The following is a 13,133-nucleotide window of genomic DNA, read 5'->3' on the forward strand; positions in this document are numbered from 1 at the left end:
CAAGAGATGCCCCAATTGCTGTTAGTAGCACCTTTTGAAGGCCGGCACGGCACACGAGGGGGTGGGTGGCCAGCACCACGCCCGGCCGCCTTTGTCTCCCTAGGTACTCATTTGAGGCTGAGTCGACCTACACGCGCATCAATTCACGAACTAAACGGAACACAAAGGCCTACACCAGTGCTACAACGCACTAGTTTACAGCTCGACAGTCGCAGCGGAGTTTAGATCTCGCGCGGTGGAAGATCCGAGGTGTTCTTTTATGGTCCCACCACCACCACCTCCAACACCTCCCTACCACCACCACCACCTCTAACACCTCCCACCACCACCCTACCACCATCACCACCACCACCACCTCCAACACCTCCCACCACCTCCCTACCACCATCACCACCACCTCTAACACCTCCCACCACCTCCCTACCACCATCACCACCACCACCTCCAACACCTCCCTACCACCATCACCACCACCTCTAACACCTCCCACCACCTCCCTACCACCATCACCACCACCACCACCACCACCACCTCCAACACCTCCCTACCACCATCACCACCACCACCTCCAACACCTCCCTACCACCACCACCACCACCACCACCACCTCTAACACCTCCCACCACCTCCCTACCACCATCACCACCACCACCACCACCACCTCCAACACCTCCCTACCACCATCACCACCACCACCTCCAACACCTCCCTACCACCACCACCACCACCTCTAACACCTCCCACCACCTCCCTACCACCATCACCACCACCACCACCACCTCCAACACCTCCCTACCACCATCACCACCACCACCACCTCCAACACCTCCCTACCACCACCACCACCACCTCCAACACCTCCCACCACCTCCCTACCACCATCACCACCACCACCACCTCCAACACCTCCCTACCACCACCACCACCACCACCTCCAACACCTCCCTACCACCACCACCACCTCACTCCCAGCATCACCTCCAACACCTCCCTACCACCACCACCACCACCTCCAACACCTCCAACACCTCCCTACCACCACCACCACCTCCAACACCTCCCACTACCTCACTCCCAGCATCACCTCCAACACCTCCCTACCACCACCACCACCTCACTCCCAGCATCACCACCACCACCACCACCTCCAACACCTCACTACCACCACCACCTCCACCACCACCACCACCACCTCACTCCCAGCATCACCACCACCACCTCCAACACCTCACTACCACCACCACCTCCACCACCTCACTCCCAGCATCACCTCCAACACCTCCAACACCTCCCTACCACCACCACCACCTCACTCACAGCATCACCACCACCACCACCTCCAACACCTCCCTACCACCACCACCACCACCTCCAACACCTCCCTACCACCACCACCACCACCACCACCACCACCACCACCTCACTCCCAGCATCACCACCACCACCACGACCTCCAACACCTCACTACCACCACCACCTCCACCACCATCACCACCTCACTCCCAGCATCACCACCACCTCCAACACCTCACTACCACCACCACCACCACCACCACCACCTCCAACACCTCCCTACCACCACCACCTCACAAGCACCACCTCCACGACCTCACTACCACCACCACCTCACAACCACCACTACCACCACCTCACTACCACCACCACCACCACCTCACTACCACCACTACCACCACCTCCACCACCTCACCACCATCTCTACGACCTCACTACCACCACCACCTCCACCTCCACCACCACCACCTCACTACCACCACTACCACCACCTCCACCACCTCACCACCATCTCTACGACCTCACTACCACCACCACCACCTCACAACCACCACTACTACCACCTCACCACCATCTCTACGACCTCACTACCACCACCACCTCCACCACCACCACCTCACTCCCAGCATCACCACCATCACCTCCACCACCTCACCACCATCTCTACGACCTCACTACCACCACCACCACCACCTCACTCCCAGCATCACCACCACCACCTCCACGACCTCACCACCACCACCAGGGCTATCATTCGTGGTCAGGTTGCTTCTGAATAAGAAGATAACAGCTCAGTGGGGGCTTTACCTGGTGAAGTAAAACGTGTTGGTCATTTGCTTACCTTCCATATACTTTGCACTCCCATTGTGCTTTTGTATTGTTGTGACTTCCTCACCTGCCCCGAGTAGGAATCTTTGGAGCTTTACAGCTCATAAGATTCCTCCAATATAAACATTGATTCTGACCACCACCATCTCCACCACCTCATTACCATCTGGTTGTGACATCATCGCATCTGGTTGTGACATCATCGCGTCTGGTGGTGACATCATCGCGTCTGGTGTGACATCATCACGTCTGGTGGTGACATCATCGCATCTGGTTGTGACATCATCGCGTCTGGTGGTGACATCATCGCGTCTGGTGGTGACATCATCGCATCTGGTTGTGACATCATCGCGTCTGGTGGTGACATCATCGCGTCTGGTGGTGACATCATCGCATCTGGTTGTGACATCATCGCGTCTGGTGGTGACATCATCGCGTCTGGTGTGACATCATCACGTCTGGTGGTGACATCATCGCATCTGGTTGTGACATCATCGCGTCTGGTGGTGACATCATCGCGTCTGGTGGTGACATCATCGCATCTGGTTGTGACATCATCGCATCTGGTGGTGACATCATCGCGTCTGGCGGTGACATCGCTTCTGGCCGTGACGTCATCGCTTCTGGCGGTGACATCATCGCGTCCGGCAGTGACATCATCGCGTCCGGCGGTGACGTCATCGCGCCCCCCTCCGGCGGATCACACCCCGATCCCGACGCCCTCCCTCCTCCTCGGCAGGTAGCGTCGGCGAAGCGACAGCAGCTGCAGCGGAGGATGATGATGATGATGATAAGGAGGAGGATGATGATGATGATGATGAGAAGGAGGATGATGATGATGATGATGAGAAGGAGGATGATGATGATGATGATGAGAAGGAGGATGATGATGATGATGATGAGAAGGAGGATGATGATGATGATGATGAGAAGGAGGATGATGATGATGATGATGAGAAGGAGGATGATGATGATGATGAGGAGGAGGAGGAGGAGGAGGAGGAGGAGGAGGATGATGATGAGGAGGAGGAGGAGGAGGAGGATGATGATGATGATGAGGAGGAGGAGGAGGAGGAGGAGGAGGAGGATGATGATGATGATGATGATGAGGAGGAGGAGGAGGAGGATGATGATGAGGATGAGGAGGATGATGATGAGGAGGAGGATGATGATGATGATGATGAGGAGGAGGAGGAGGAGGAGGATGATGATGATGAGGAGGATGAGGAGGAGGAGGTGGAGGAGGAGGATGATGATGATGATGAGGATGATGATGATGATGAGGAGGATGATGATGATGATGAGAAGGAGAAGAGAAATCACAGCAGGGGGTCAGCCGCGCCATCGAAGATCCCCAATGACGTCAGAGCCCCCCCCCCCCCCCAATTCGTTCATCATTTCGTAATTTTTTTTATTTTTTTTTATTAAATTTACATTTTTAAACTCTGCTTTATGTAAAGCCCCACCTCTCGCTCGCCCCCTCGCTCGCCCCCTCCCTCCCTCGCCCGCTCCCTCCCTCGCTCCCTCCCTCCCTCCCTCGCTCGCTCCCTCGCTCGCACTCTCTCTCGCTCACTATCTCGCTCGCTATCTCGCTTGCTCTCTCTCACTCTCTCGCTCACTCTCTCGCTCACTCTCGCTCACTCTCTCGCTCGCTCTCTCGCTCGCTCTCTCGCTCACTCTCTTGCTCACTCTCTTGCTCTCTCTCACTCTCTCGCTCACTCTCGCTCACTCTCTCGCTCGCTCTCTCGCTCGCTCTCTCGCTCACTCTCTCGCTCACTCTCTTGCTCGCTCTCTCCCTCCCTCTCTCTCCTCGCGTGTCACGTCAATGATGCTGACGACACCGACACCGACGAAGGGGGGTGACCCCGCTTTGCTCTGCCCCGCTCGGCCCGCGTCGCTACCCCGAGGGGAGACCCGCGGTGAGGCGGGGCGGGGCGGGGAGGGGCGGCGGGGGGTGGGTGAGGGGGGGTAATCGCAGCGACGCTCGCTCACCTGGTCGGAGCAGAAGGAGGCGAGGCTGAAGATGATGAGCGACGCCAGGATGCAGTGAGTCCAGAACTTGAGGCGGTCACGGAACTCCCTCCTGAGCACGCACAACAGATGAGGGCAAACATTCGCTCCCTCACCCCCCCCCCCCCCAGTTGGGGCAAGCGCTGTTAGCAGCACCTATGAAGGCCGGCACGGCACACGAGGGGGTGGGCGGCCAGCACCACGCCCGGCCGTCTTTGTCTCCCCAGTGGCGATGTTTTTAAACACCGCACCAGGTTACTAATTTGAGGCTGAGTCGACCTAGGGGAAGCCCAGAACCGGTTCGGATAATCGTCACTGGTGTTGGCGGTGAGCGGGTCGCCGGGATCATAAAGCAGTGCGCTAACCGCTACACCGCCGCTCCCCAAATACTCTGAAACGCGCGATCTTGATTCTAAATGTGGAGGGAAAAACCGGAGGACCCCGAGAAAAATCCACACGACCACAGAGAGAGACACGCAAACTCCAAATACACATCAGCAGGCGTCAGGGTCGGGATCGAACCCGCGACCTCCTGTACACCAGGCAAGGTAGTTAACATCTCCTAGCCACCGTGATGATGATGAGAGACGCAAACTCCAAAAATACAGCAGCAGGCATCAGGGTCGGGATCGAACCCACGACCTCCTGTACACCAGGCGAGATAGTTAACATCTCCTAGCCACCATGGCGCCCAGTCAGTCAACCCGTGTCATCTGGCACCTGTCCCAGCAGTGAACCTTCCGACCCTTCGGGGTGTACCTGGCCCCGCACAAACGCCGCGATGACGTCACCGACCCTTAGTGTTGTTGTCTCGAGAGAGCGAGGGAGAGAGTGAGAGAGCGAGAGAGAGAGCGAGCGAGAGTGAGCTAGATGGGCGGGGTTACATAAAGCCCAGTTAAAAAAAAAAAATTTACGAAATGATGAACGAAGCAAAGTGCCGAATACACCGAGCATCTTCTTGTTTCCACTACATCGTAAAAAAGAGAGACAGAGAGAGATGGAATGAGAGAGAGGGCATGGGAGAGTGAGAGAGAGAGCGAGAGAGAAACAGAGAGAGAGTGAGCGAGAGAGCATATGAGAGAGAGAAGGAGAGAGTGAGTGCGAGCTCTCTCACCAGGCGAGGAGCTGGGGCACGTGCAGGAAGCGGTTGCGAAACTCTCGCGGCAGCTCGAACTGAGAGGGTGCGGGGAAGAGCGACTCGTAGAAGTCTCGCAGCACCGCCTTGACGGTGGCCGCGTCGCGGTGCGAGTGGTCGATGTTGTCGTTGAGGCAGATGAACTTCCTGGGGCGCGGGGAGGGGGGGGGAGTGAGTGAGTGAGTGAGCGAGTGAGTGAGTAAGTCTCAGAGTGAGTGAGTGAGTGAGCGAGTGAGTGAGCGAGCGAGTGAGTGAGTGAGCGAGTGAGTGAGTGAGTAAGTCTCAGAGTGAGTGAGTGAGTGAGCGAGTGGTCGATATTGTCATTGAAGCAGATAAACTTCCTGGGGCGCGGGGAGGGGGGGGAGTGAGTGAGTGAGTGAGCGAGTGAGTGAGTAAGTCTCAGAGTGAGTGAGTGAGTGAGCGAGTGAGTGAGTGAGTGAGCGAGTGAGTGAGTGAGTGAGCGAGTGAGTGAGTGAGTGAGCGAGTGGTCGATATTGTCGTTGAGGCAGATGAACTTCCTGGGACGCGGGGAGGGGGGGAGTGAGTGAGTGAGCGAGTGAGTGAGTAGTAAGTCTCAGAGTGAGTGAGTGAGTGAGCGAGTGGTCGATATTGTCATTGAAGCAGATAAACTTCCTGGGGCGCGGGGAGAGGGGGGAGTGAGTGAGTGAGTGAGTGAGCGAGTGAGTGAGTAAGTCTCAGAGTGAGTGAGTGAGCGAGCGAGCGAGCGAGCGAGTGAGTGAGCGAGTGAGTGAGTGAGTGAGTGAGTGAACGAGTGAGTGAGTGAGTGAGTGAGTGAGTGAGCGAGTGGTCGATGTTGTCGTTGAGGCAGATGAACTTCCTGGGACGCGGGGAAGGGGAGGGAGTGAGTGAGTGAGTAAGTCTCAGAGTGAGTGAGTGAGTGAGTGAGCGAGTGAGCGAGCGAGCGAGCGAGTGAGTGAGTGAGTAATTGAGTGAGTGAGTGAGTGAGCGAATGGTCGATATTGTCGTTGAGGCAGATGAACTTCCTGGGACGCGGGGAGGAGGGGGAGTGAGTGACTGAGTGAGCGAGTGAGCGAGCGAGTGGGTGAGTGAGTGAGCGAGTGAGTGAGCGAGTGAGTGACCGAGTGAGTGAGCGATCGAGTGAGTGAGTGAGTGAGTGACCGAGTGAGTGAGTGAGCGACTGAGTGAGTGAGCGACCGAGTGGATGAGTGAGCGACTGAGTGAGTGAGCGACCGAGTGAATGAGTGGATGACTGAGTGAGCGACTGAGAGAGTGAATGAGTGGATGAGTGAGTGAGCGACTGAGTGAGTGAGCGACTGAGTGAGTGAGTGACCGAGTGAGTGAGCGACTGAGTGAGTGAGCGACAGAGTGAGTGAGCGACCGAGTAAGTGAGCGACCGAGTGAGTGAGCGACCGAGTGAGTGAGTGAGTGACCGAGTGAGTGAGCGACCGAGTGAGTGAGTGAGCGACTGAGTGAGTGAGCGACCGAGTGAGTGAGTGAGTGGATGAGTGAGTGAGCGACCGAGTGAGCGACCGAGTGAGTGAGTGAGTGAGCGACCGAGTGAGCGACCGAGTGAGTGAGTGAGCGACTGAGTGAGTGAGCGACCGAGTGGATGAGTGAGCGACTGAGTGAGTGAGCGACCGAGTGAGTGAGTGAGTGAGTGGATGAGTGAGTGAGCGACCGAGTGAGCGACCGAGTGAGTGAGTGAGTGACTGAGTGAGTGGATGACTGAGTGAGTGAGTGACTGAGTGAGTGACTGAGTGAGTGACTGAGTGAGTGAGTGACTGAGTGAGTGACTGAGTGAGTGAGTGACTGAGTGACTGAGTGAGTGAGTGAGTGACTGAGTGAGTGAGTGACTGAGTGAGTGAGTGACTGAGTGAGTGACTGAGTGAGTGAGTGACTGAGTGAGTGAGTGAGCGACCGAGTGAGCGACCGAGTGAGTGAGTGAGTGAGCGACTGAGTGAGTGAGCGACCGAGTGGATGAGTGAGCGACTGAGTGAGTGAGTGAGTGACTGAGTGAGTGAGTGGATGAGTGAGTGAGTGGATGACTGAGTGAGTGAGTGACTGAGTGAGTGACTGAGTGAGTGAGTGACTGAGTGAGTGAGTGACTGAGTGAGTGACTGAGTGAGTGAGTGACTGAGTGAGTGAGTGACTGAGTGAGTGAGTGAGTGACTGAGTGAGTGAGTGAGTGACTGAGTGAGTGAGTGAGTGGATGAGTGAGTGAGCGACCGAGTGAGCGACCGAGTGAGTGAGTGAGTGCGCGAGGGACCGTGGGTGCTTGCGAATGTCGTCGAGTTGGCCGACCACGTGCGAGACGTTTGTGCGGATCATCTTGAACGCGATGTCCTCTTCTCCCATCACCTCGAACCTCCACGCGACATCACACACGACACCATTGCGCATATTACACACAACATCGACAACATCACACGTCACACACGACATCATACACCACACACGACACACACACACACACACCAGACACAACACACAGACACACCACACAGACACACCACACACAACACACACACACACCAGACACAACACCACACACACCACACACAACACACAAACACCAGACACAACACCACACACACAACATCGCACACCACACACGACATTGCACATCACACACGACATCACACACCACACACACACACACCAGACACAACACACACACATCACACACACACACACCACACACACACACACACAACACACATACACCAGACACAACACCACACACACACCACACACATTGCATATTATACACATCACGCTTGCCATCACACCCGTCACATCACGCATTACATCACATCGCACTGAAAGGCATCACACCACACATCATGTAAACATCACATGCACACAATACCCAACTGCCACTGCTGCCTCGGATGATGATGATGACGCAGACGCTGATGGTACTCATCATGCCGCTACAGCTCCTGATGCTGCTGACGACAACGATGATGATGATGAGATGATAATGTGTATAAAAGTAAAGATGGTGATGATGATGATGATGCACATGTTGCTACTACTACTGATGATGATGATGACGCAGACGCTGATGGTACTCATCATGCCGCTACTGCTCCTGATGCTGCTGACGACGACGATGATGATGCTGATAATGATGTTTATAAAACTAAAGATGGTGATGATGATGCACATGTTGCTGCTACTACTACTACTGATGATGATGCAGACGCTGATGATGCTCATCATGCCGCTACAGCTCCTGATGCTGCTGACGATGATGATGCTGATAATGATGTTTATAAAACTAAAGATGGTGATGATGATGCACATGTTGCTGCTACTACTACTACTGATGATGATGATGCAGACGCTGATGATGCTCATCATGCCGCTACAGCTCCTGATGCTGCTGACGATGATGATGCTGATAATGATGTTTATAAAACTAAAGATGGTGATGATGATGATGATGCACATGTTGCTACTACTACTGATGATGATGATGACGCAGACGCTGATGGTACTCATCATGCCGCTACTGCTCCTGATGCTGCTGACGACGACGATGATGATGCTGATAATGATGTTTATAAAACTAAAGATGGTGATGATGATGCACATGTTGCTGCTACTACTACTACTACTGATGATGATGCAGACGCTGATGATGCTCATCATGCCGCTACAGCTCCTGATGCTGCTGACGATGATGATGCTGATAATGATGTTTATAAAACTAAAGATGGTGATGATGATGCACATGTTGCTACTACTACTACTACTGATGATGATGATGCAGACGCTGATGATGCTCATCATGCCGCTACAGCTCCTGATGCTGCTGACGATGATGATGCTGATAATGATGTTTATAAAACTAAAGATGGTGATGATGATGCACATGTTGCTGCTACTACTACTACTACTGATGATGATGCAGACGCTGATGATGCTCATCAAGCCGCTACAGCTCCTGATGCTGCTGACGATGATGATGCTGATAATGATGTTTATAAAACTAAAGATGGTGATGATGATGCACATGTTGCTGCTACTACTACTGATGATGATGCAGACGCTGATGATGCTCATCAAGCCGCTACAGCTCCTGATGCTGCTGACGATGATGATGCTGATAATGATGTTTATAAAACTAAAGATGGTGATGATGATGCACATGTTGCTGCTACTACTACTACTGATGATGATGCAGACGCTGATGATGCTCATCAAGCCGCTACAGCTCCTGATGCTGCTGACGATGATGATGCTGATAATGATGTTTATAAAACTAAAGATGGTGATGATGATGCACATGTTGCTGCTACTACTACTACTGATGATGATGCAGACGCTGATGATGCTCATCATGCCGCTACTGCTCCTGATGCTGCTGACGACGACGATGATGATGCTGATAATGATGTTTATAAAACTAAAGATGATGATGATGATGCACATGTTGCTACTACTACTACTGATGATGATGCAGACGCTGATGATGCTCATCAAGCCGCTACAGCTCTTGATGATGCTGACGACGACGATGATGATGCTGATAATGATGTTTATAAAACTAAAGATGGTGATGATGATGCACATGTTGCTACTACTACTACTGATGATGATGCAGACGCTGATGATGCTCATCAAGCCGCTACTGCTCCTGATGCTGCTGACGATGATGATGCTGATAATGATGTTTATAAAACTAAAGATGGTGATGATGATGCACATGTTGCTGCTACTACTACTACTACTGATGATGATGCAGACGCTGATGATGCTCATCATGCCGCTACTGCTCCTGATGCTGCTGACGACGACGATGATGATGCTGATAATGATGTTTATAAAACTAAAGATGGTGATGATGATGCACATGTTGCTGCTACTACTACTACTGATGATGATGATGCAGACGCTGATGATGCTCATCATGCCGCTACTGCTCCTGATGATGATGACGACGACGACGATCGTGACACTAACGACGCCGATGGCGATGGTGGCGTCGTCTTGGTAGCAGCAGCAGCAGCTCGTACTTGTACTTGTTCTTGTCCTTGAAGCCGTCCCTGATGAGCTTCACAAGCGGCTCGCAGCTCTCCACCAACGCGAGCGTCACCGGAGGCTGGGCCAGAGACAGACGTCACACACGTCATACATGTTACACACGTCACACACGTCATACATGTTACACACGTTACACACGTCACACACGTCACACACGCTAGAAACGTTACACACGCTAGAAACGTTACAGACGTTACAAACGTTACACACGGCACACACGTTACACACGTTACACACACACGTTACACACACACGTTACACACGTTACACACGTTACACACGTCACACACGCTAGAAACGTTACACACGCTAGAAACGTTACAGACGTTACAAACGTTACACACGGCACACACGTCACACACGTCACACACGGCACACACGGCACACACGTCACACACGTCACACACGGCACACACGGCACACACGTCACACACGTCACACACGGCACACACGGCACACACGTTACACACGGCACACACGGCACACACGTTACACACGGCACACACCTTACAGCTCGCCGTGCTGTCGGGGCTGCGACGGTGTGCCACACGCAGCACACGCCGCGTCACACCACCAAACTACCTCGCCGTGCGTGGCGTCGCGCGGCGTTGCGTCACACGGCTCACCGTGCCAGACACGGCGTGGCGTCACCACGCACCAACCGACCTCGCCGTGCGTGGCGTCCGTGCCGTGTGGAGTCGCGTCACACGGCTCACCGCGCCGCGTGCGGTGTTGGCGCGCCGCGCGGCTCACCATGTCGGCGGTGTAGTAGACCTCGGGCGTGGGCCGGGGCGGGGGGGACCGCAGGGCGGTGACGTTGGGGGGCGGCAGCGAGCGGGAGCAGTTGATGAGCGTCTGCTCCATGTTGGTCAGGTCCTGGCGGACGCACGGAGAGACCCCCGGGCACACGGGGGGAGCGGGGAGAGCGGGGGGAACGGGGGGGGGGGTGGGAGGGGTACGGGGGGGGGAGAGCGAGAGGGGTGGGGGGGGGAGCGGGGGGGGGTGGGGGGGTGGGGAAGTGGGGGGTGGAGTGCCCAGCGGAAACAAATGTTGGTGTTCGCTACCCAATGGACGTACAAAAGCATCAACAGCATCAACAGCATCGACAGCAACAATGACAATAGCAGCAACAGCAAAAACAACAATTACAACACCAACAATGATAACTGCAGCAACAATGATAACTGCAGCAACGCCAACAATGATAACTGCAGCAACAATGATAACTGCAGCGACGCCAACAATGATAACTGCAGCAACAATGATAACTGCAGCAACAATGATAACTGCAGCGACACCAACAATGATAACTGCAGCAACAATGATAACTGCAGCGACACCAACAATGATAACTGCAGCAACAATGATAACTGCAGCGACACCAACAATGATAGCTGCAGCAACAATGATAACTGCAGCAACAATGATAACTGCAGCAACAATGATAACTGCAGCGACAGCAACAATGACAACAGCAGCAGCAGCAGTGACAGCTTGCAGTAAGACTGTGCCCACTGCGTTACCAAACATCTCAGAGTGCAGCGTGATCACAACACGGTGATGATGACGGCTGTGGTGCGGTGACAATGATGATGGTGACAATGGTACGGTGACGATGATGATGGTGACGGTGGTACGGTGACGATGATGATGGTGACGATGGTGGTACGGTGACGATGATGATGGTGACGGTGACGACGCTGGTACGGTGACGATGATGATGGTGACAATGACGACGCTGGTACGGTGACGACGATGATGGTGACGATGACGACGGTGGTACGGTGACGATGATGATGGTGACGATGACGACACTGGTACGGTGACGATGATGATGGTGACGATGATGATGGTGACGATGACGACGGTGGTACGGTGACGATGATGGGGATGACGACGGTGGTACGGTGACAATGATGATGGTGACGATGACGACGGTGGTGACGATGATGATGGTGACGATGATGATGGTGACGATGACGACACTGGTACGGTGACGATGATGATGGTGACGATGACGACGGTGGTGACGATGATGATGGTGACGATGATGATGGTGACGATGACGACACTGGTACGGTGACGATGATGATGGTGACGATGATGATGGTGACGATGACGACGGTGGTACGGTGACGATGATGGGGATGACGATGGTGGTACGGTGACGATGATGATGGTGACGATGACGACGGTGGTGACGATGATGATTGTGACGATGACGACGGTGGTACGGTGACGATGATGACGATGATGACGGTGGTACGGTGACGATGATGATGATGATGATGACGACGGTGGTACGGTGACGATGATGATGGTGACGATGACGACGGTGGTACGATGATGATGGTGATGGTGACAATGACGACGGTGGTACGGTGACGATGATGATGGTGACGATGACGACGGTGGTACGGTGACGATGGTGATGGTGACGATGACGACGGTGGTACGATGATGATGGTGATGGTGACAATGACGACGGTGGTACGGTGACGATGATGATGGTGACGATGACGGCTGTGGTACGATGACGATGATGACGATGACGACGGTGGTACGGTGACGATGATGATGGTGACGATGACGGCTGTGGTACGGTGACGATGATGATGGTGACGGTGGTACGGTGACGATGATGATGGTGACGATGACGACGGTGGTACGTGACGATGATGATGGTGACAATGACGGCTGTGGTACGGTGACGATGATGATGGTGACGATGACGGCTGTGGTACGGTGACGATGATGATGGTGACGGTGGTACGGTGACGATGATGATGGTGACGATGACGACGGTGGTACGGTGACGATGATGATGGTGACA

At 54.1% G+C, this 13,133-nt stretch overlaps 1 protein-coding gene across 1 annotated transcript in view; it reads right to left on the bottom strand.

Moving 5' to 3' along the window:
• Nucleotides 1-1,806: 1,806 nt before the first annotated feature.
• GNPTAB (N-acetylglucosamine-1-phosphate transferase subunits alpha and beta) overlaps nt 1,807-13,133 on the bottom strand; it is a 35,645-nt gene continuing 24,318 nt past the window's right edge. The window contains 6 exon segments of the mRNA XM_078882333.1: nt 1,807-2,884; nt 4,114-4,204; nt 5,246-5,413; nt 7,515-7,613; nt 10,273-10,358; nt 11,054-11,176. Of these exon segments, the coding sequence (XP_078738459.1) occupies nt 2,822-2,884; nt 4,114-4,204; nt 5,246-5,413; nt 7,515-7,613; nt 10,273-10,358; nt 11,054-11,176 (630 nt within the window). The 3' untranslated portion in view covers nt 1,807-2,821.

The sequence above is a fragment of the Lampetra fluviatilis genome, chromosome 64 (genome assembly GCF_964198595.1).
Source record: "Lampetra fluviatilis chromosome 64, kcLamFluv1.1, whole genome shotgun sequence".
Taxonomy (NCBI): domain Eukaryota; kingdom Metazoa; phylum Chordata; class Hyperoartia; order Petromyzontiformes; family Petromyzontidae; genus Lampetra; species Lampetra fluviatilis.